This window comes from Tetranychus urticae, chromosome 1 (assembly GCF_039701765.1).
Source record: "Tetranychus urticae isolate SD_2017Ah chromosome 1, NJAU_TeUrti_SD_1.0, whole genome shotgun sequence".
Taxonomy (NCBI): domain Eukaryota; kingdom Metazoa; phylum Arthropoda; class Arachnida; order Trombidiformes; family Tetranychidae; genus Tetranychus; species Tetranychus urticae.
Window position 1 is genome coordinate 27,210,991 of NC_142958.1, and position 25,163 is coordinate 27,236,153.

At 31.7% G+C, this 25,163-nt stretch overlaps 1 protein-coding gene and 1 long non-coding RNA gene across 2 annotated transcripts; one reads left to right on the forward strand and one right to left on the reverse strand.

Annotated features, from left to right (window-relative positions):
• The first annotated feature begins 356 nt into the window (after positions 1 to 356).
• Positions 357 to 25,125, forward strand: LOC107364545 (uncharacterized). Its single transcript, XM_015931930.3, has 11 exons — positions 357 to 2,170; positions 5,996 to 6,159; positions 12,548 to 12,684; positions 13,682 to 13,822; positions 18,000 to 18,138; positions 18,572 to 18,694; positions 19,891 to 20,083; positions 23,374 to 23,503; positions 23,583 to 23,767; positions 23,854 to 23,982; positions 24,419 to 25,125. Exons 1-11 carry the CDS (start codon positions 745 to 747, stop codon positions 24,532 to 24,534), a joined length of 2,883 nt encoding a protein of 960 aa, XP_015787416.2. The 5' UTR covers positions 357 to 744; the 3' UTR covers positions 24,535 to 25,125.
• On the reverse strand, positions 19,560 to 22,813 carry LOC112539096 (uncharacterized). Its single transcript, XR_003082686.2, has 2 exons — positions 21,863 to 22,813; positions 19,560 to 21,772 (listed from the first exon to the last, which is right to left on the reverse strand). It is a non-coding gene; the product is annotated as an uncharacterized LOC112539096 (long non-coding RNA).
• Positions 25,126 to 25,163: the final 38 nt, after the last annotated feature.

The following is a 25,163-nucleotide window of genomic DNA, read 5'->3' on the forward strand; positions in this document are numbered from 1 at the left end:
ATTCTATACTTTGAGCTAAAATTTATTTCTGTAAATGAAATCGCTAGTTCACATTAACAGAAATGAATTCATTGAACAATCGATTCAATCAAATATAATGATAATATTAATCTTTAGATGGCACCATGCATTCCATTGTTGAAAGTTATACCATTTTCAGATAAATTTGGCGCAAGTTCTGATTCAGTTCACAAAACAATTGCACAAAACCTGCTCAGTGTTAACAAAGATAATATCAATAAGGAAGAGATAGAATGAGAAAGAGAATAGTGAGAAACTTGGATGCATGAAAGAGAGCAAATGATGTTGATCTTTTCTCTCTTCTCTTTCTTTACTTATCCACTCAAGTTTGTTCATTGATACTTTATTTTCTGTTTTCATTCAATTTTGCTCACTTTTTATCGATTTTCCTCTCAGAAGCAACTTTTACTCGCTTCTTTTTCCCTCTCAATTTCGCACATTATCAGTTGGATGATAGAGAAAGAGAGAAAAAAGAGAATGAAAGAAGATAAATGTAGAGTGAGAAGTGAGGGAGTCTTGGTTGATCTGAAAGAGTGAGCATAAACAGTATACAACATTCACTGTCAATGGGTTACAAGTAACTTGTTCATTTCTCATTCATTTTTTTTGTATATTTTATGGTTGCTGGTTATTTGTGAACCCGATTCATGTTATTATAGCAAAATTGTATCAAGTGTTAACAGTTTACACTCGAGACTGAAACATCCTCATCATTGTCACACCATGAATGCTAAAGTTGGCGGTGGTATATCAACGCTTCCCTTTATCGCCCTCCTCAAGCCTTCACCATCTTCACGGTCAACCACTATGATGGTACCCTCAGTGGGTGAAGCAGGCAGTCTAACTGGATTAACCTCATCCACATCAACCCCAGCCTCATCGATAACATCAACAACAAGTACAAGTCCAACAGCAACCCTCTTATCAACAACATTAACAACATCAACCCCAAGTGCAACAGTAAATGATTCAAATTGTTTAACCAATAACCATCATCATCATCACCATCCTTACTCAAATAACCATCATTACCAGCCCCACCACCACCATCACCATCATCATCTTCACTTTAATCAAGCCAACAATAATGTCATTACCAATGGTACCTCTCAATATTCAGGATCCCGCCTAACAGGTAACAACACTAGTTCATTTTCATCGTTTCCCTCGTTGTCCAATGGACTGAACCCATCAACCCCAGTCTCTACCACAATGGCAACTTCAACCGTCTCTTCAACCACATCATCATCACTGTTGACCTCGGCAAGTTCAACTTCAATAGCCAATGGTTCATACAATACTCTGCCCGCTGGCCGTTATCGTCACTCGAAAAGTTCGAGTTCATTGTTTCAGAAAAGCTTATCAACGGAAACACCAACAGTTAAACTAATCAATGGCGATGTCAGAAAAGGTAACAACACAAGTGTCAACCACAACAACAACAACATTAACAATAGATTGACAAGTAAACAGTTGGGTGAAAGACAATATAAAGATGATGAAAAGAGTAAAAATGTTGATAAGATTAACGATAATTGTGACGATTTGAGTAAAGTCAATTTATCAATGAACAGTAAAAGCTCATCAAACATGGTAAACAGTCAATCAATGTATGAAACTGGATCAACATTTAATCAAAATGGATTAACAAGCTCAACCAATTTATTACCAGCAACAGTAAATTCAAGTGAAACACTAACAAATGGTAAACCTGAATCACCCAATTCCAATGTTAATTTGATTAATAGCAAAGCCTTAAATAATAATGTCAACATCAACAACACCAACAACAACAATGGCAACCTTAATGGTCACACTGGTTCCAATTACCATTCATCAGCCTCATCATCTTGTCACACCAACAATTCAAATTCCTCACCCTTACAACATCACAACCCTCATCACAACCCACATCACCCTCAACCTCAACATCATAATCAAAGCTCACTGCCTCCATGTGAACAACCCAAAAGAGCTTTAAATTCAACCTCAACATTGACTCAACATTATTGTGAAAACAGTGGCACTTCATGGTCAGGCACAAGCAATCACACCACTACCAATGGAAACAATGGATTACCCAATGAACGGACTAATCACACACCAAAACTCGATCCATTTGGCATGAGACTTCCTCTCTCACCCAACGGTAAAACCCATTTCCTACTTGCTCTAGACACTTTAACCACTCACCAACACACAAAAGCCAACAACTTTCAACTTAATCTTGATGATACATTTATCAGTGTTTACCGGAAAAAAAGCATGAATAGTGCATAATAATGCAAAGAATTAATCTTTTTTCGTTTCCTCACTCATCACCAGAATCTTGTTCAATAATATTGATGAAAAAAAGTGCAAGAATGAAAAGATGAAGATTATGATGAACAGCAAAAAAAATGGTTTAGACAGGAAATAAGGTAAAACAAGATTAATTGCATGCATCATCCAACGCCAACACTAAAGTTTATTCAAGATTATCATGTTTAAAGAGTAGCAATGCCAATGACTTTCAACAGCTGAAATTAAATTTTGCTCTTCTCTTTGCTCACGGCAAGAGTCGTGAGTCTTACCTGTATCTGAGGATGATGAGGATAATGAACAAAAAAAGAAACAAAAATTTCAACTAGTTTACATCCAAACGTGCCAGACACTAGTTTCGTTAGCAGCAGCAAACGTTACTCTTTCTCATTATTTTTACCGTTATTTCATTTTCCAACTTTACTCTCTTTTGTATCAATTATTAAATTGGCTTACCTTGAGAAGCTGAGGGTTTACCTTGAAAAAAAAGAGAGTAAAGACAAGAAGAAAAAGATAGTAAATTATCTTCTCATTTCCTGGGAATTGCGTGAGTAACAACTTTTGCCAGCAAACATGAGTAACCCAGTAATTTTTGAGCAACTTTTGTTTCTTTTCCCACTTTGACTGACGATTAATGCATCCTTTTATCACAAGAAAGCTGAGATTTTCCAATGAGAAAGGTTGACATGAACCAATGGTAATGTCGAGATTAGTCAACAATCAGTTGTAAAATGTTCATCTACAACTAAATTACTTTTTTCTTCCTACAAATCAATCTGAATCAATTGACAGCAGTCAGATTCTGTCCAAAAAAGCTTCTATTTTAAGATTAAACTTTTCGGTTTGCTTTTTGTGACACTAAAGTAATGATTAAAAGTGGCGTAAAACTGTGCAAAAGGATCACTTGTTCAACTGGTTAGGGAAGCGATAAAGAGATTATTAAATGCTAACAAATTGGTTAAGAGTTGGGTTATGATATTAAATGAAAGCCACAAATGATGAACATTTTGATGCTTCTAATTGGTAATCATGTTTTCGTTGCCAATCAACCTTGTAAAACCTTGACGATTCCCAACCTTGAAGGCTTAAAGATTTGCAAGCAAAAAAGGTTGATCCTAAAGGTTGAACCAAATTCAAATGATTTAAAGCGTCACTCGTGTTAGCCATTTTTGATTGAAAATTGAGCTTTACCATCTTGCTCTTCATCTCTTTAGCTTAGATAAATAAATGATTTTTGCTTGTTTTGCTCTTTACGTTGTCGACTCTATCAAACTGAGCAAGAAGGCCTTTTCACTCTTGCAAGCTTCTTTACGTCAAAAGTTAATCTCATCAAAGTAAACATGATATTAATATCCATTACAGAAAATATTGCAGAAAAAAGTGATTTCCTAAAAAAACAAAAAATATTAGCTAATGAACCCATCAGATTAATCAGAGAAACGTGCATTTCCAAACATTGACTAGTTGAAAGAGTTGCTCTCACAGTTGAACAATTGTTCATTTTTTTCAGATAATCTAAACATTTGCTTTTCCTCACTTCTAAATTGGATAATCTGTTTAATCAACTTTCACTGGCAAAGTCAATGACACCAACAGATTGTCATTGATGAATATTGCTCTTTCCATCACTTTATTCAATCGATAACTTTGAAAACAATTTTTTAAACACTTTTCATTGGAAATGTAAAAGGTTGAGAAAATAGTAAAACTTGAAATGGGAAAAGGAGCAAAATGAGAAGACAAAAGAGTCGGAAGGTTGAAGTAATTATGAAGGTGAACATTTGTTGTAAAGATTAGGTGAAAGAAAAGCTGAGTGTTTATTAATATTGCGATTGTTTTTATTTTTCCTTTTGCTCTCTGTTTTGGTGAATAAAGATAATGTTCATGTTGAACCCGGAAGAATTGACTTTACCTTAGTTTGTGCAAGTTTCCAACGGAACACAAATAAACACTAAACAACATTTATCAACATTTGCTAGACTTTTCTTTTTCTTCTTCTTTTCCCTTCAGTTGTTATTTACTTGTTTCAACCTCTTCTTGTTGTTATACAAAACTTGCATTATTATAATCTTACAAGTTGCTTAGGATCTATTAAAGGTTCATTTATTTGATTACCTGGAAAAAAGAGGGAACAGGGGAAGAAAAAAAAGTTGTTAACTGTTTTTCACCTGAAAAACAAAACTGTCATTTACTTGTTGCAACCAAGACGACAATGTTAACGGATAACTGTGTAAAGCCATTAGTTTAACAATCATTTTTACCTTCATTAACACACTCGGTTAGACTTTTGAGAAAACTTTTCTTCTTTTCTCCAAAATCTCATTTAATTACCTTTCAACCTTTCATCTTCTCATTAGTCGATATTTTGCTCACATTTTCTTTATTCCATTGTCTTATTGAAGGTTAAGCTTTTCCATCTAATTATTAGCAATTACCTTATTACCTTTGCTTTAAATGTTTACTTGTATCATTGATTGGAAATTGCAAGATGAAAGAGAAAGAAAATTGTGATTAAATTACATGGAAATTTATTTTCTTTCGATTCCATTACATTCATGTTTCTTTTTGTTGATTATCATTTAATGCTTCGAGTTTTACCTTTGCAAGTTATTCAATTTGCTCAATTTATCTCTAGCTTTTGTTTTTACTCGATTAGATGAAAATTAAATTGCTAATGTTATTCAATTTTTGCAATAATTTGCTTTCCAAAAGTTCTGTTGATGGAATAAATTTTTGCCTGCAAATTCTTGATATTCACTGTTGCCTCGTTAATTTGCATTTCAATTCATTTTTTCTCTCTCTTCATTATTAAGCGATAAACTTTCATAAACAGAAATCAACTTTTCCAATAATCAACTTTTTCTATCCATTTATTAGCATCTAAACAAGTGTTGAGATAAAAGTTGTTCCAGTTGAGATTTGTTATTATTAGAATGTTCAATTTCCCCTGGAAAAGGCAACCAAAATTGAATAAATATTGATATTACTGGTTAAACTCATTACAGTTATGACGTTGCAACGAATCCCTTTTGACGTTCGAAGTGAAAGTTATACAAAGTTTTAATCAGCTAACAATCAATTAGAGACTATTGAACATGTTCACTTGATCCTCTTAATTAGTGTGATTTTCAAGCCCAAGATTAGCCAACCAATGAATTTTAATTTTGATAAATGAACGCTTTTAAAAATAACTTGAATAAGTTCATTTTTCGCATCAAATGAAGTGAATCGTAAAAATTGATATTTCACTTTCATTTATCAAAACAAATTAATGCATGAAAAAGGTTCAACTTTGAGGGAAAGACTCAACAGGATAATCTCATGTTTAGAAATTGATAAACTGTTACATTTCGATTACATTTGCTATTCATTTAATTCTGTAAATCCATTCTCATGAAATGAGTTATCCACATGAATTATGCTTTAATCACATCAAAATGGTAAACACGATTATTGGAACTTTTCCTGGAAAAAAGAGTTATAAACACTTTTCTTGCAACATTTTGTTCATTTGCTTATTCATATTGCAATCAACTTCAAGTTGTATAATTTCATGAGAGATTATCAGATCATTTGCAAAGATGAAAAGCAACCTTTTCACAAGAATAAGTTGAAGATTTGAGAAGAAAATTTGTTCGAATTTTTGTTAATTTTTTTTCTCACAATTTTTCAGAGGTCCTTCGATATTATGGACTAAGGATGAATGCTTTCGAGCGAGCTGAAGTAATGCATTATCCTGAGGTTTGGTATCTTGGTCTAGACGCAGCCAAGATTGATGGCGATGAAACTTGTGGACAGAATCATGGTTACGATGATGACAATGGCTCTTACGTAAAGGTAATGAATATTGAAATTGAAAAGCAAAGCAAAATTGGTCAAAGAGAAAAAAAGTTGTCCTTGGCCGAAAACTGAGCCGACTTCCCCAAATCGATTCAATTGTTGAGATAAATGTTCGCACTCATTATCATCAGTAATAAGAAAAGGTTGAAAAAATTGACTTAACTCGATTTTAGTCGCTTTTTCATTTACTCAGTTATTTGCAAAGCATTAAATATCACTTTGATTTGTTTGACCATTTCGCTCATTCATTTGCTCTTGAATCGGCTTGATTCAGTTGTTTATGTTGATTCGATTGCTGGTCAAGTGACCCAATTGTTAACATTTTCAATTTGCAATCAACTTGTTAGTAAAACAGTTGATTGTTGATCATGAAATGGTTCAACAATGGATGATGAACTGTGAAGATAAAGGTGGAAAGATTATTAGCCAAAAAAACTGATTTATTGCTACTTAACCATTATTAAACCATCAAATGATCCAAGAAACAAACAAACGAGAAAATGGATCGAGCTTGCAATCCAATTGTTCTGACATTAGTATACTTTTTTCATCTCTCTCTCTCTCTCTTGTCTTTCCTCATCATCATCTTTATCATCTAATTCAATTTCATTTCATTTTCCATCTTCTTTCTTGCTTTCGTTACTCGCAACTTATTCAAGTTAATACAATTTGACTTTGGTAACTCAAGTGAGAAAGTTATTTGGGCCTTTTTTTCCTTCACTTTTTTTTCTCCGTCTTCACATTCCCTCTCCTCCTCCTCATCATCATGGTTAGAGAACAGTTAATGTTTGTTTTTGTTGTCAACTGATTGAGGTCAAAAGAGAAATGAAATTGTTTCTGATTTACAATTTATAGAGTTTCCAATCTCATTTCATAGCATTTTACAATCACTTGCACACACTTGAATAGCTTTCAATTTGCAAATGTCCTTTTTTGATGCAAATAAAAAAACAATAACTAATACGAATTATAATGCAAGTGATGGAAATATTAATGCAAAAATTGATGGGAAAATATGAAAAATGTGCATTTCCAAGAAAAGCACATCAATTTAGATTTGAATGATTGAAAAAAGATTATCTTGAAACTGGTCAATCAAATAAATTGATCATTCAATTGAAGAAAAGTCTGAAAATTGCAAATTTTCTATTGGAATATTGAAAAAAATGTCCAACTTGACCTGTGGTAATTCAAACTAGCCTGAGACAATCAACTCGCTAGCAACCTAAAGTATTCATAAGGCTACTCAAAGGTTTAGTCGATAAACTCTATTTCTGATGAAAATATAATGTTGTCAGATAAATTTAATTAAACTTAGATTAACCCAAGTTAGCCAATAAAGTCTTGAGCGCAAAAATTTGTCTCACTTAATCTCAACAAAAAATCAGTTGGTAAAAAAGTCCAATAATGTTGTATTGGTCAACATCAATTAGTGTAATGTATTACCATCTAACAGTGTTGAACCAGTTTTCCGAGAAAAGCAACGGTTCTACATTACTACGATTCGACCAAATGAGTAATTTGGTTCAATCATCACTAGTAAAACATTAGCTTTCCTTCATTTTGATCCTAACCTAACCCAACCTAACCTAACTCTAGATTTTGAATTTTCCGTTTTCTATCAATTAACATCGATACAATGATTTAATTTTAGTATCTCCAAGCTTTATCAACTATGAAAACATAAAAAAGCTACTTGATCACCATCTTATCAGCTCTAGTCATCAAATTAACCGACACTCTTAGTCAATCAGTCAGTCAATCTTATCAGTTTCTTGTCACAATAATAATGCAAAATAACCAGACAAGTTTCAACTTTGAGTCAACAAAAGCTGACTCAAAAAACCTTTAAACTTCGAGAGATTAAGGTTATGATTAATATTGCATGTTAAATGGCCATGTTAATCATGAGCACATTTTTTTTCTAATTCAACTCAAGTAAATTGAAAAATTTCTTTATGTAAAAACTCAACTTGCTCAGCATAATGCAAATGTAATATTTTCATTGAAAGAAAAGCTAAATAATGAAAACCTTTTGAACACAAGAAAATTAAGATTATCATTAGAGCAACGTTCATTGTTGCATTATCATGATTGCTTGATGTAAACAAGATGAAGCAAAACTACTAAATCTTCAAGACGAACAAAAAATATGAAAATTTTAGGGGAAAAATGAATTTCGTTTGAGCATCGTTAGCTGCAAACAAAGGCAAAAGAGTCAAAATGTTTCGGAAAAAAGTGGATAAAAATGGTTGCAAAGTCGACTTTATTCAACTTGAAAATATTAGTCATTAAATAACTTTTGTATATTTACTTATTGTTGATAAACTTTTTACAATTACTTTTGACCCACTTTTACTGTTGACTTTTTTCACTATCATTACTTTCCAATTATTGTTGTAATCAGTAGATCAAGATTATTGAACAGCAAGATTGCCGTTTGGAGAGAAAAGTTTTTTTTCGCTCTTTTTTCAAATTCAACTTGAACTAGATTCATTTACTCATTTAATCATTACCATGGTTATATCTTGCCATGAGTAACTTTTTTTCCTCGAGTTTCATCAAAACAGTGAACAACTTCCGTGATTATCTCACAAAGATTTGCTCATTCGCCATTTAGGGAACATTATCATGACAAATGTAAACATTTACCTGTTGGAATCAACTGCATGGTTGTTAAGAGATACAATTTGCTTTACCTTATTCCAATTTGCTCATCATCCACATCATGAGTAATCAAGTTGAAGAATCGTTAGTCTTTGGTTCAAGCATCTTGATGAAAGGATTTTAAAAGAAACTTTAATCAAAGAAAAAAACGAAAATCTTTTTTCATTCTCATTACCTTTCATGATGATGGGCAATGATTTTACTCATTCATTACTTTATTTGATGAAACTTGGCTCAAAGTCAATGTTGACAATGATTAACATCGAAACGAAAATTGTCACAAATTTCATCACACAATTCATCTGGATGAAAAAATTGTGCTTTAGCATCTGGGGAACAAAACTCATTTCATTTACTTGACCATGTTGGTTGAAATTCATGATTAAAAGAAAGAAGAAGAAAAAAATTCAATTTTCTTTGAGTGAGAAAAGTTGGCAAAGTTTTTGTTGTCAAGTTGAAGGCCCATTTAGTCAGTGAAATTGGTGCAGCAAGTGTCATTCTCAAGTCACTCAAGTAACTCAATGATGAGCCTTTCACGGGCAACACTTTTCCATTCAATTTAACATGAAATGCTGTTTCAATGTTGCTCTTGAATTTACTGATTATCTGAGCATTTGGGTCACCTTGACTTTTGTTACGGTTCAATTGCGTGTCAATGTTTCAACAATTTTTGGCCAAAATTGAAAAAGTCGCAAAAAACAACAACAAAAGCAAGACTTACAAGAGTCAACAAAGGAAAGAAAAGCAAGAAAATGAACATGAATTTGTTGAACATGAAATAATGTGAAAAATGAATTTTACCCTGCAAGAAGCAAGGCATGCAGGAAACGATCAAGAAATGAGTTGATGAAAAAAGTAGGGAAAAAATTTGAAAACCATGAAAAGACCAAGAATACAATTGGAATCATTTTTTTGCAAAAAAAACCAAATCTTGCAACTTTCTCATTCTATAAGCAATTGTATTTCAAATTGAAAAGTTGACTTTGTCCTTAATGTGCTGTGCAAGGCTTTGAATATCTTTTTCTTGGTCATTTAAATGATTGCCATGATAATTGGTTTGTTTCATTGTTTGAGTAAAGGTAAAGGTTAAAAGTAAATTTGGTTTCAAATGAAACTTTCATTACCCAATCAATGGTAATGATTTTTTCTGTACATTTTCTGCCTTCTCAGTGTTGATCGAAATTGAATAAGATGATGTGAGTTTCCCATTAAACTGAGATTGCTAATGTCATGTAAATACCAAATCAATGGATGAACCATCATCAAGGTAAACTTGATCATGATTGATTTACTTTCTTCTTTCAATCCTTTTTCATATCAATAATTTCTCATTTACCTTCATTTATCAAAACAAATGCCTTTCACTGGCAATCGACTATTGATGCTAATAATAATTGACATTTAACGAAAATAGTTTCTTCTTTCTGTAAATAGAAGAGAAAATTTTGACATTTTCATTGAAAAACTGACCAAAAAAGCGAAAAAAATGTTCGATTAAATTTGGCTAATTATTCTTGGCTGCTCATGGTTATGATGAACAATAACTGAATGATAATGAAAAGGTTCATTAAGTTTAGGCAAAGTCCAATGATATTGATTCAGTAAATGATGACATTATACTTTGAAAAATGAAGGGAAAATGATTGAAACATGGAATGATGAAAAGAGTGAAAAAAGTGAAAAAAAGTTGGAGGAAATGATGGATTCCAAGTGGAAGCTGGATTGATGAAGAAAATATTGTTGAAAGTTGAATATGAAGAAGAAGGCGAAAGAAGACTTTTTATTGATTGCCCTTGAACTTTACCTCACTCATCCTTCTTCCCTCCTCCTTCATCTTTTCATCTTCCTCATCTTGCTACAGCGACAATCTATTGAACACAATTTTGCTCTTTCCTTCTGTTTCTCTTGTCTTTTCTTCCATCATCAACTTCATCAGATGATTCAACGGAAGAGAGCAAAAGAGTGGAAGAAAGTTAGGAAAATAAAGGGAAAAAAGAAGAAGAAGTGAAAAATGAAGACAACGATAAACATGACAACAAAAAACACAAATTTACACTACGGATGCTCCTACAAAAGCAACCCATAATCATCACCATGAGCATGAGCTTGATGATGATCTTTACTGGCTCTTAGCATTTTCTTTCTACCAAAATTTTCCCTTTATTTTGTCTCTCAATACATTTTACTGTTACTGTTAGTTGCTCATCATTATCTCATGTTTAACCCAAACTGCTACTTTACTGATGGCTGATGTAACAGCGAAGCCATATGCTGAACAGTGAATTGAGATGAGCAAGGAAAAGAGATGGAAAAGAAGGGAAACTGGAAAACCAAATCTTTAATAGTCCATTTCGCTTTCAATTTTTCCCTTTTTTCCATTCCATTTTTGTTCTTTCTTTTCATTCCAAACATTCGATATTTACTTCTGTCACTGTTGTCTTTGTCAACATGCAGAGTTTCAATTTCAACTCGTCTCTCGAGTCTTGATGCTCATTAAATTTGCTTTTCAAATTTTTACTTCTGTTGATGTTTGTTTCGAGCTTTTTCTTATGTATTTGACATTTTCCTTGCTGACTGTCACAGTTGTACTTCAGATATAAGGGTCAAATAAGAGTTAATAAGATGAAATGTAAAAGGACCAGAATCAGTGTAGGTGTAGATTTATATGCTAGGTTACACAGGGAATGATTATGATAACATGGGAAATGGAGCATTTGATATGAGATGGAAAAAAAGCAAAAAATGAATTTTGAATTTGAGCCTTTTTCTTGTCACTTCATTTACATCATTTTTATAAAACTTTTTTTTGATAAATTTTTTTCCGTTTCACATAAGTTGACATTGAAACCTCAATTTTTTTCTCAATCCAATTCTTTTTTAAGGTTCTTTCATCACTAGAACTGATCAAGTTTTATTCAATCAAATGAATAGATCTTATTATACAATAGAATTCTGAATTTTTTTTAAATATTCAAAAGCTCAGAAGAATCAAACAATTCTTCGGAAAATTTCAGTCCAAATATTGTATTTTCAAATGAAATAAATTCGAATTTAAATTGGAACTCTCGATATTTTGGAATTTCAGTGTTGATAGAAATCCTTTCTTCGAAAAAAAACTGAAACAGAACTGGATCGAGTTTTCGCGACTGATTCAGTTTCATGAACATTTCTTATTCACCACTCGAAATCAAATTGAAGCTCAATATTGAAAATTCTGTTTTCTCTATGAAACCATGTTTAACCGCAACCTTGTTAAGTCGCGAGTTCAACTTTGTCAGCATCTTTTTGTTATTTTGTAAGCCCAGGTTATCTAGAAACTCAAAAAAACCATTTTATTCCAAATTCAGCCTGTTAACCCCAAAATTGGAATAAATTTGTAAACTTTATTTGTTTTTGATTGATGAAAACAAAACCAAACACAAAAGCATTTCAATGTTGAAAAGTTTACCCAAAAGATTGAGAAAACTATTCATGTTTCAATTTGCGATTCTGATGAGAATGGAAATGTACTTTACATGTTGAATCGGAGAAAAGTTGAAATGCAACATTTCTCTGAGCAATTTTCATTCCATTAGAGAATAAAAGTTCAATGTTAAATGCAAAATAAAACTCTTTTGTCCAACTGAGAATTAGTGCTTTTCAAAATACAAATTTCCATTACTATTGAAAGTAAAAATTGATAAATTTATTCAAAGCAAAATTTCTCTCTTTATTCCAGGTTCTTCATGATCATATCGCTTATCGATATGAAATTCTCGAGATCATTGGTAAAGGATCTTTCGGCCAAGTAATCAAAGCGCTGGACCATAAAACAGGCGATCATGTTGCCCTCAAGATTATCCGAAACAAGAAAAGGCAAGTTTCACTTTTGCATGAAAAACGAAAAAAAGGAAAAAAGTAAAGCTTTTTGCTCGACACTTTCAAGTGCAAGTTAACAGACTGAATGATTCAGGATTGGCAAGGTTGAATCAACGATGAAATGAGCGAAATTGATGACGCTTTGGACAGAATTTTGGCAAAATGTTCTTTCCATTAGAGAATCTATTTTTTGCCGAGAAAAGAGAAAAAAAAAGATGAAACAAAATGTGTCTAATAATTCACTTGATTAGTTGATTTTATTGGAGCAAAACTGTGCTCTAATGATTGTGCTAACAATAAAATTAGAGATTGATTTGTTTCTTTTTTTCGTGAAAAAAGGGTTGAGCCAATTTCATGGTATTTCGTGATAAATGAAAGTCTAGTTTACATCATAAATTGCAAGTTGAAAGGAACCAATTGAATAGCTAAAATTGAATCAAGATTGATTATTCATTGCTCATCAAGTCCCTTGAAAAAAAGACTCGAAATCTATTTTAATATCTAAACATTTCTTGCAAAAATCCTTTTCAAACATTTTCCGTCTCGTCAATTTCGTATTTTGCAACAAGCATTTATCAAGATTATCAGGTAAAGCAAAAAGGGATGAAAAGAGTGACAGACTTCAAGTTCAAGATCAGAGACAAGAGTTGTACTCGACTTGGATCGAGTTTGTAAAGAGGAAGAAACAGATTGAAATTTGAAGGTAAACATTTCATCTCACTTGAATAGAGAAACATGTTGAAAAGCCAACAAAATTTACAGTGAAAAGAGAGGGAAAAAAGAATCACTTTTCGAGTTTTTTTATTTCTTCTTCTATTGAACAGATTAAATTGTGCCACAATGGAAATGAAAATAATGGAATGAAAAGAAGATAACAAGAAAAATTGAATTTCTACTCATTTATTGAATTCATTTTGTATGACAATCTCTAGAAAAAAACGTGATTTTCTGCCCAAATTGAGACTCAAACAACTTTTCTGTTTTCCTTCAACAGATTTCATCAACAGGCTTTGGTTGAGGTCAAAATTTTGGAACATTTGACGAAAAAAGATAAAGACGGCATTCACAATGTTATCCACATGTTTGATTACTTCTACTTCCGTAATCATCTCTGCATCACATTTGAACTTCTCGGGTAAGTCGAAGTTTATCGAACCATCAAAGTGATTACAGTTTTTGGGTTTTCTGAAGCCATTGGAAATACTTTACAAACCTTTTTCTCGTTTCATCAAAAGTCTATTTTTATCAACTTTTGTCTCGCATTTATTCAACCCTTGATATTACCACCTTTGCTCAACACATCTGCATCGATATCAACATTTGAAAATAATTACAGGTTGGAAAAGATTTCAAATGTTCGACTTCTTTTTTTTCTCATCTTTGTTTAGCTTCTTTCACTTTGGTCTTCATCTTTGTTTGCCGTTTAAATAAAGGTAAAGGTAACATTGAAATGAAAAAAACATGGAAACAAACATTTGACAGAAAAATGATTCTAACAAGGTGACTCCATGAAGTTGATCAATACAATTGATTGAATTTTCATTTCATTTCTTTTCTCTCTTTTTCTCTGTTTGTGTTGTATAAAGATATTAAAACGTGTAGTCATGGTGTAGTGATGATAGTGAATGGCTTGTGGAGGAGTTGAATGATGATGAATAAAAAAGCCATTAGTGAAAAGTGATGATAAACAGAAGGATGGAAATGCTAAAAGGAAAGGAAAACAAAAAAGAAGTTTTTTTTCGAGCAAAAAAATTCTCTTTTCAATAGAAGAGAAAAGTTTGGAATCGAGAAAAAAGAGAATTTTTCATCATTTTCTTCGTGAAATTTACTTTTTCTCTGATTTCAATTCAATGGTAAACTTTATGCTAAGCATTTCATTGAAATGAAGGTTGAGATGAAGCATTGAAAGTAGAAACTCGAGTTTTTTCAACTGGATGACTGGGAGTTGAACTGGGATTGATTTTGAAATTTTTGTGGTTAATTGATGAATTAAGAAAACAAATTTTCCATTGTTTTGTCATTTGTCTAATTAGTTTGTTTCTCATGAATTTTTCTGGTGAATTTCTTTGGATTCTCTGAATATTCAAACTAATTAGATTCTTTTCTGAATCTGGAACATTCTCGCGACATTTCAATCCTTGTTTTCAATCGTAATTTGCTAATTGAAACCTCAATATTCAGTAATGATTGGTTCATTGGTAACGAGTTCTGTTTTCAGCTGGAAAATATTGCAATTATTTTCTCTTTATTTTCAACTCGACTAATAAAAGTTGCAATTTATTGTTGCTATTTCATGACAAAATTTTAGTTTTTTATCTCAAGTTGATGAAGAGCTTTGAAAACTGGAACAAGATAATGCTAGAAGTAAACTAATCTTGACCCATTTTATGGTGAAAAAAGCGATAAAAGATACGAATTAAATGATGATCATGATTAAGATGGGAAATAAATAAACTTGAATTTTTAGACAATCAATAAGACTGGGAAACAAGGTCAAAAATAAATTCAAGTTTTCGGTTTACCTACAATTGACATTCAGAAGCATTTGTTTATTTGATCATTTCTTGGTCAACCTGAACAGCCAGCTATTCAACTACAAAGACAATATTGTTGGACTGGAAAAGCTTTTAGAAGCAAATGAAATTTCAACTCGAATGTGTTGCTTATTTATATTACTGTTTGTACTACTAAATTTGGTCGATATTGACCACAAAATGCTAAATAACAATCAATCTTTACTTCGATCAAGTAATAGGTTATTTCGTAAACTTGATCAATATTTAATGAATTGTTATCCAACGTATTATTCAAGAAGCAATGAATCATTGAATTAACTCATTTTTCAGAAAAAGTAAATTAATCAATTCTGTGAAATTGACTGTTAAATAATTTTAGTTTCATCTTTAGCCAAAGCAAAGTTTTTCAGTTTTTTCATTGTTCAGATAAAATTGATTTCATTTTGTAAAAAAATCACATTCGATAGTTAATTGACTTGAAATTTTTGTCGAAAAGTTAGTTCTAAAAAAAGGAAAATCGTCAAAATCATTTGAAGCTAACAACATTTTGTGAAACTTGTTACTAGTGTGAGATGAACATTCAACAAAAGTTTTGTTTCCTTCAATTGTAACCATTTGACTTTGCAAGATTATGGCAACTCGTTAACCTGATCATTCTTCGTTAACTGAATTGAATTCAATCATGAATCAGATCTGCATTCACCTTTAGTCGTCATTCAGAGTATCAACAGTCAGAGTTAATGCTCTTCATTGTTCATGTCAAACCTTTTGTTGCAACAATAATTCAAAAATAATCTGAAAATTTTAACAAAACTTAACTTCGATTTAAGCAGTTAACTTTTCAGTATTTTCAGTTAAGTTGATGTTCATCTTTTACTGAAAAATCAATACAAGCCAAAGGATGAATTTTCATCTTTTCCTTGCTCAATAGCGATAATTATTTTTCCAACCTTTGCCTTTTTCAACTTAATCTTTGACATGTTTCCACCTTAACTGGCTCATGATGAAAAATTTATCCAAAATCATTTTGCAACCTTAATCTCTTGAGCACTTGAATGTCATTGTTTTTCCCAGCTTACCAACTAACCTTGATCGAGAATTTTGTTGACCAAAAAAAAGGCCAACAAGGAATAATTTATTCATTCAACTTGAATAATTTACTTGGACAAAGTGATTAGAAAAGAAGGTAAAAAAGAATAAAACCTTTGCCGAATTTGCTTTTCAATAATCTGAAAGTTCGATTGTCTTTTGTTTTCTCAATATTCATTGAGATGAAATTGGTTCATGATTAAGAGCACACTTTAACTCGACTTTGAATTATTAAAGTAAACAATTGATCAAGTTGAATTGCATGAGAAAAGTGAATAAAAAAAGTTGAACGATTAAAGGGGAAAAAAAGGAATACGAAAAGAAAGAAGAGAAAAACGAACAACAGAAAATGGGAAAAATGGTAAAGAAAACGATTGTTGATATAATGGATCAATCGATGATTGGCCTTATTCTAATTTATCTTCCTTCATTTGTCATTCAGGGAAAGTCGAGAGATAAGATGATGAGAATGAAAGTTATAACCATTAAGAACTAAATCATTATTTCAATGTCAGACTGATCATTGATTGTGAATTTGACTTTGAATTAAAGGTTTAATTTGTAAAAAGCAAAGAGACAGAAGAGACTAGAGAATGATGATGATGATGATGATTGGCACAAGTGAGGGAAGCTCTGAATAATGTTACTGAATAAGTCGAAGAATAAGAAGAAGAAAAGGAAAAAAAATTGAAAAGGGAAACAGGGAATGAAATCGTTGGAATGGATAAAGAAGATCAAAAACCATTCCAAGGTTAACAGAGTATATTTATTATTCCAGTGTCAAGACTCAAGAAGGGAAAAAAAGTCGTCACATGAAGTTGGATACAAACTAGCCAAGTTAATGATTGCAGTAGAGAAGTGAATCAAAGAGAAGAGTCCAGTTCATGAACAATTTGTGATTATTAATGGCGAGTTTACAATTCAACTTTTCTATTCTACATTCATCACTAATAACCACTAGAAATGGTCATTTTTCTGTCCAATTATTCAGCAAAGTTGAACGACTTCATCATGCATCTGAACACTGACCAGGCTTTTGTTAGTCTTCGATAATTATTCCATTGAAAAGAGAAATTTTTTCGTTTTTTTCTTTCCTTTATTTCACTCTCGTCACTCTTGAGTTGACTATCAAAGGCCATTGAGCTTTCGTCAGCCTTGAAATGGAATGGCAATGAAATTGAAAAAAATGACAATTTTTATTCTCTTTTTTTTCGGTTTACTTTTTGCACTTTTGCTCATTCAAATATTGATTCAATTTTTTATTTCATTCAATTTGATACAAAATGGGAAAATTTCAATTCTTTTTGCTTTCTCGAGGTTCACTGACAGGGTGAAATGGCTAAATGATTAATTCAATGCTTTTCATTGACTTGGTTTGACCATCAAAAGGCAATCAAACTCTGGTTTGTCCATTCATTTTGGTCGAGAGCAACAAAAGGTTGACACTCTAATCAAAACTAATTATCATTTTTAGTCTTGTCAATGTTTGTGCCTCCATTAGTCTCCGACAATTGTGAATAATTTAGCCATCAATTTGTTTCTCCAACAATATTTTCTGGTCAACATTAATTCAATTTACTGTGGCATTGCACCCAATCTCAATTTACATCAATCACTTTGATAATTAACACGTTAATCGACAATACAATTTATTGTGTTATTCAGTGACAATTAATTTACATTTTTCGTTTTTTTCTTGTCCAACAGAATGAACCTGTACGAGTTGATCAAGAGACACAATTATCAAGGATTTTCAACCAATTTAATACGAAAGTTTACTCATGCACTTGTTCAGTGTCTGAGTTTACTTTACCGAGAAAACATTATCCACTGTGATTTAAAGCCTGTAAGTAAATTAGCTCCAACGAACCTTTAATTTTCGAAGCAGCTTTTCAAAGTCAAAGCACGATTATCGATTTTTAGAATTTATCTGTAACGAAATTTCACAAATTCTTGAAATGGAAAAGGAAACTTTTTCTTTGCCACTCATCGATTTTCGAGTCACAAATGAAATCTATTTTTAAATTGAATCGACAAATAGCTGAGACTCGATCAATGGAAATTTTCAGTTCTATTCAAAGATTTTTCGATAAATTTGAAAAAAATAGTCGAAAGATCGAAAATTTCTTCTTGGTGCTTTCTCGAAGATTAAACATGAATTTGTGAAGAAAAGATGAAATTGATTTTTTCCGCTGAAAAGTTGGGAATTAAAGATTGCTTGAAATTATGCTTCTCTTGTAATTGTGACTTGAGCACTTAAACTCTTTACTCTTCTTCAGGAAAATATACTTTTACGAACGACCACTGGAGGCCCCATTAAAGTGATCGACTTTGGAAGCTCATGTTTCTCCCATCAACGGGTTTACACTTATATTCAATCACGATTTTATCGATCTCCTGAGGTAAGTTTTCCAAGCTATTTTTTCTCCTGCTTATCCAACAATCCTTTTCCAATATCGTAACATTAAACGAGGCAAAATCATCGAAAACAGAGTTTATTCTGTTTCACATTCCATTATCATTTGATACTTTTCCTTTGTAAAGAATCCAGAAAATGAAGAAGAATAATTTCAATGAGAAAAATGGACAAACTCTTTTTACCCTTTGAGCTTCTTACCTAAAGATCAATGAATTTGATGAAAAATTAAAAGAAATGAACTCAAAGTAGTTTTCAGTTGAGCCATAGGTTTAATGGTTAACCTTAATTGATGTCACAAATGATTGATAAGTTGATGTGCAATTATCATAATTAATTCGCATTTAAACAGCTTCAACACTTCGTCAACTTATGCTTACCAAGTAATAAAAAAGGAAAGTTTGAAAAACAGAGAAAAACGTTTTCTCAGGAAACTTTTGTACTTCCACTTGAAGTGTCCACAGACAGGTTATTGCACTTTTCCCAACAAATTGTTCAATGTTTCCACCAAGAGTTCGTCACCCTTTTCATCATAACTTACATGGAAATATTCATTTCCTTCAACCCAAAAGAATAAAGAACAACATTGAAGGTTTTCCTTCAAAGAAGTGATGAAAATTGGCTTATTGAGACGCTTAAATTGGATAAATTTAAATTTTCTGTTTTCTAAACAAAGACACTTTTCCTTTTCAATTGGTTTTATTGTTGCCATCAACTGGGAGTGAAATTGTTCAACACAAACATTGTCCTTTTAGTCTTGACCTTTTCCAACTTGACTCTTCAATTGTTTTTACCTTTTGCTTTTTTCGAAAACAAATTTTACTAAAAAGTAGAAAAATTGTTGAAATCGATTAATTGCTAATGGAAATGTTTCATTTCTCTGTAATTTAATAGTCTCGAGTTTGATACAAGTAATTGTCAAATGTTACATTAGTACAAGCAGACATAATGAGCCCAACAGTTGATTCCTGTTAATGGTTTTTGCACAAGATTTTGTTCGTTTTCACCATTTAATAGCAAATGATGAGTTTTAGTATTCATTAGTCATTTCCATGTTAATGATGATCATGCTAATGGTTACATTTCTAGCTGAGAATGGGATTAATGAGAATAGAAATTTAATTTAAATCGAAAAAATGGATTTGGAAATAATTTTTACTCTCTTTTTTTGAACCTTTTAAGGTCATCTTGGGCATGCCTTATGGAACTGCCATTGACATTTGGAGTCTTGGCTGTATCCTGGCTGAGCTGTTTACTGGTTATCCATTGTTTCCAGGGGAAAATGAAGCTGATCAATTAGCATGTATCATGGAGATTCTGGGCATTCCACCTTCTTCAGTATTGGAATCTGCTTCTCGAAGGCGACTATTTTTTGGTAAGAAATTTTCTGTTTATATTTACATTACACAAAATGGTGTTTAGTTTACATTGCTAAACAGCTTCCACTTGCTTTACATTGGCAGCAAAATGACAGAATTGGATTTCAAGTTCAAATGGCTAGAAATGCGATTCTCACCATTTCCTATTCACATTAAATCTTAACATTGATATATTGATGAGTTGTTTTTGTTTTACATTGTCAATTGAAATTTGATCGGGACAAAATTTGCTGAAAAAGGTTCCTTTGCTATAAATTTCATTCAATAAGTACCTTTGAATGTCACCCAAAATGAGAAAACAAAAAATTCTCAACTTTCCATTTCATTAGATTAATAAGCTTTGCATTACATCAATTACTTTTTTCCGTGATAACAATTTACTTGATGAAAGTTTATTATTGATAAACATACAGAGTACCAATTGAAAATGGCTTGGATTGAGAAGATGAAAATTCTTGAATAAGTCTCATTGACTTTCTTTGGCTTTGTTTTTGTCTTGGTGACCAAAGCTTGAAATGGCCAAATTATTCATGTAAAAACTTGAGCTAAGAGGCTAAAATACATCTGAATAATGATCATCTCAAGATGATTAAATGAATTAGCAAAGGAAGAAAGCTAAAGGAGTAAAAATACATTTCAACTTGACATGCTATTTGGAATAAACATGACATAAACTAGAACAAACAAATGATGTAACCCATGAAATTTTTCAATTGTTTTTACTCTTGTTTATCTTTTCAATTTCAAGCAATTATTAATCAAGAGGTTGATTCTGATGGAGCAATTTTTGGCCAAGTTGCAAAATAATGTTGAATGTAGGCGATCCAATTTCAACCTTTTAAGTGTAATTTTGATTAATACATGATGAATTTTATTTGTCTTTTCCTTCTTTCATTGCTTTTTCCTTTTGCTTTTTTTACCTTTACCTTTTCACTTCAAATTGGATATAAATTGACTTTATTTATAACTTTACTCTCTTTTTTAGCCAAATGTTCAGGGAATCAGGTTCAATTATTTAGATGGAAAATTTACTCCCAGTAAACAGGACAGAAAATTATTAATTTACATTAACGCTGTTGTTATCTGGATAATTGTTTTTAATCCACTTTTCGTCTGGGTGTGGGTTTGATACTTTACTTGTTTCGCTTTTCAACTGTTGAACATAACCTTTGGTAAGGTTCAGAAAGGTTCTAATGTTGTGTGAAAAACATTAGCTTGGAGCTTTTCATTTGAGTGTAAAACGCTTTTCCATATTTGCTTGATTACTTGATGTAGTATTATCCAATTGAATGGTCAAAATTGAATTTTTTTACTTCACTTTAGCTTGCTCCATCCCACTGTATTTAGTCCATTTAACCACCATCCTGAATTATCATGAGCTTATCTTTAATCGAGTAGATTAGGTGCGTGAAATTGCTTGAAATTGATGAGAAAACAAAAGTTAATCTGGTGAACAATTTGTTGAATTCCCAATATACTTTTAGGTTAAATTTTTCCATTCCTTTCCATTCAGTTGACTTCTTATGACTCGATTGGTTAAGTATTGAACAGTCTTCAACATGACTTGATTGATCACAATTTACTTTAATAGAAATCCAGTGATTTAATGTTATGGCCGCGAACGCAGTCTTTTTTGGCTTTCCTTGGTTAATAGTCTAATTAAAGTCGCTTTCTTGGATTTTTCCCTTTAGATAAATAAATATATACACAGATATAAATTTTAGCTTGAATGTTGGATAAATAAATAAATGAGTTAAGTAAATTGCTCTACTTACAAATGGTATTATCAAAAGTAAATGCAGCTGAAGATTTTGATGTATTCTGTTTTCGTCAGCTATTTTATTTTGGCAATCTCTGTGTGATGATTATGTGATGCTGGTTGGTGGTAATGTGTATAGATGGCAAGTGTAAAGAGGTAAGGAAAAAGTTGAGGAAGCTAAAGTAGAGAAAAATTGATTAATTGAAGCAACTGTATTTCCATGCGAATCGCTTCAAGATTGTTGTAACCATCTTTTTCCAACAGAATGATTTAAAGTCAACCAGAGTGATTTATAAATCAAATGATCATCACATTTTGATTACTTGACGAGAAACTTTGTTAAGATTTTAATTCAACCAATATAACTGGAATTGCTAAGTCGCTCTTTTTTTGTCAGTTACTTTACAAAACCGTACAAGATAAACCAGTCAATCAGTTAATTGGATTTGTGTCATTTATTGGCTTTTCCATTCTTTCTTAATTCTTTTCCACTTCTTTCCTTTACAGTTTCATAAACCACCAGTTGATGAAATGATTAGGGTTTCTGGTTAGGACCATTAGGATAAACAGGTTCAGATGATGAGATCCAATAAGCAAAGATTAAATTAATCTTTTACTTTTTCCATTGACATTTCAATTTTCTCCTTTTCCAGTTTAAAGCCTAATTTAGTTATAAGTTATCCGGCTAAACAGTTAATAACACAATTGTTGAAAAACTCCATTTAATCTTTCCAGTTTTATTGTCACATTTAAGATTGCAAGTCGTCAAGTTGTAATCCATAATATTCGGATGAGTAATCAATTTGGCCCTTAATCTCTCTTAAATCAATCATAAACACACTTGTAAAGCTGTCAAAACAAAAAGAAAGTGTTCAACCATGAAAAAGTGATAAGAACTAATTCACTGAAAAAAGTCAATTAAAACGGAATAAAAATTGGGTTAAATTGACTACAGATGATAACTTAATGAAGTTTTTTCTCTTCGCCATCTATTATTTGGGTTTTTAACTATAGCTTCACGTTTACTTTTGACCCACAAGATGGCATTAGTTGAAAATTGTGAACACCAATAAACATGTTCAATAATTTCATTCCTTTATCAGAATCAGCTATTCGTTGGTGATTAATCAATATTATACAACGAAGCTAGTCATTTTATAAGAAAATAGTCAAAATCACAGCCATGAATTCTGTCTACTTGTTCGAACTCATTGGAGCAAAATGTTCGTCTATTGAAAATTATAATCTTTGTAATCCGTTTGTCTCACGATTGACTGGTTGACTTGAACCACTAGCTTTGATGCCTATCAACATGTCAACCGTTAATAGTTTTTGTAATGTTTATTAATCTTTGTAAATTGTACAAAATCTCACCTTGTTATTGAGACATTTTTGTGTTCTGGAAATGGTAAGCTTTTGAAAAGCTATAATAACTGTAATTACCGTTACTATTTTCTCTGTAACTGTTTAACTTGACTCAATTTATGCAATTTGTTAATTTATGTTTTATTGTCTATTTATCTTTAGATTCTCGTGGTAATCCAAGGAATATAACCAATAGTCGAGGAAAAAAGCGCAAACCTGGCTCAAAGCCACTTAGTCAAGCACTTAAATGTACCAATGATGATTTTGTTGATTTTTTAAGTCGTTGCTTAGAGTAAGTAGTATTGTGATTATCTGTTTGTCTGGGTTTCTCGAGTTTTATATTTAAAATTATTGTTTTTTTTCATTCACAGTTGGAGCCCACATCATAGGATCACACCTGATGAAGCATTGAAACATCCATGGTTGACTATGTCTCAGAAAAATGAAAAACAAATATCAAATCAAGTTAATCAAGTTAATCAAGTAAACAATTCAGATAATCGTCGGAGTGCCATTAAACCCATCCAAAGTGTCACTTGTCGAGAAACTGAAACAGGTAAATATTCATCTTTCAATATCTTAGTTGGTAATTAAATGTATAAATAATCTTTATTAATTTTACTTTTTTTCCGTTTCTTGCAGAACCCCTATCAACATCAACTGTTTACAGATTTTTCAAAAACAATAAAAACAGTGCCTCTAAAGTAACCCGAAAAGATTGTTCATCGGGTATAGGATCAAGTTTAACCAAAGCGTCATCAGATGAATCTCGTAAGTTGGTCGAAAAGATTCTGCTGATGTATTGATTTAGGTTCAATTTGACCAACATCCAGACACTAAACGATCCTACAGACAAATCCAATTATCTGAATAGGTTCATGCTTCAAGATTAAGCTCAAGATTGTTTTTTTTGTTTTGTGAATCAAGTTTTTTTCAATTCAAGTTCATAGTCAAGCAGCCATGATCCATCACCAAGAATAATTTGACTCAAAAAAGATTGGAATTTGAAATTGAGAGCTGATTTTTTTCTGTGCAAATGTTTATTGAGTTGACAATTTTAGGTGTCGAACCAACCTAAATCAACTTATTCATTTTATATCAAAGAATATAAATTAATTTGAAACAAACATTATGCATATTCATGAAAATTAAGATTGCTTTTCTTATCTTTTATCTCAACTGCTTACCATGGAAATCAAAATTGCAGTTAATATCAAGTCCATTGTTGAATCAGCAAACCGAACCATTGACACATCATCCATGACTCGTTCCAGCAATGAAGGTCTCACCGATTCTGGAACTTTTTTACCACCCATATTATAAAGACTAACGCCATGATTAAGAGGTTTATATTTTATACCTTGCTTTTATTTCTGTTTTTGCTGTTGCCATTGTCAGTGGATCCAATTCATCTTTGGTAAAAAAAGAATCAAAATCAAGATTAAAGACTCGAGTCACCCATAGAATCAAAGAGTTACCAGTTTAGACAACTGAATTATTCAACCAAGCGGCAAAATAATGATCAAATCCTGTGCGCCCTTAAACTGCTGAACCAAAAGCCAACCACTCTCATCATGATAACTCAAAAGCCTAAATAAATCAACTAAACCAATCATCACAATTGTAATTTGAAAGAAAACAAAAAACTGGATCCTGGAAAAGGAGATAAATTTCATCTAAAGCGCTCTAAAGTCGAAGTGAAACAAAAAAAGCAGCGAATAAAAGTGAACCATCAATCAGCATTGAACAAAAAAAAAACAAAATCGCAGAAAAAAACGAATCAAATGAAATATATTGTAATTGATACAACAAACTATCAATATCCAATCGTCAAATTATGTGACATTCAATTCTATTTGTTGTTAAAATTGTTATTTTACAATCAAATTAAAATGTTGCCCTTTTCTCATTTCACTTATCAAACAGACTTGAACATATTCAAACATCAAGTA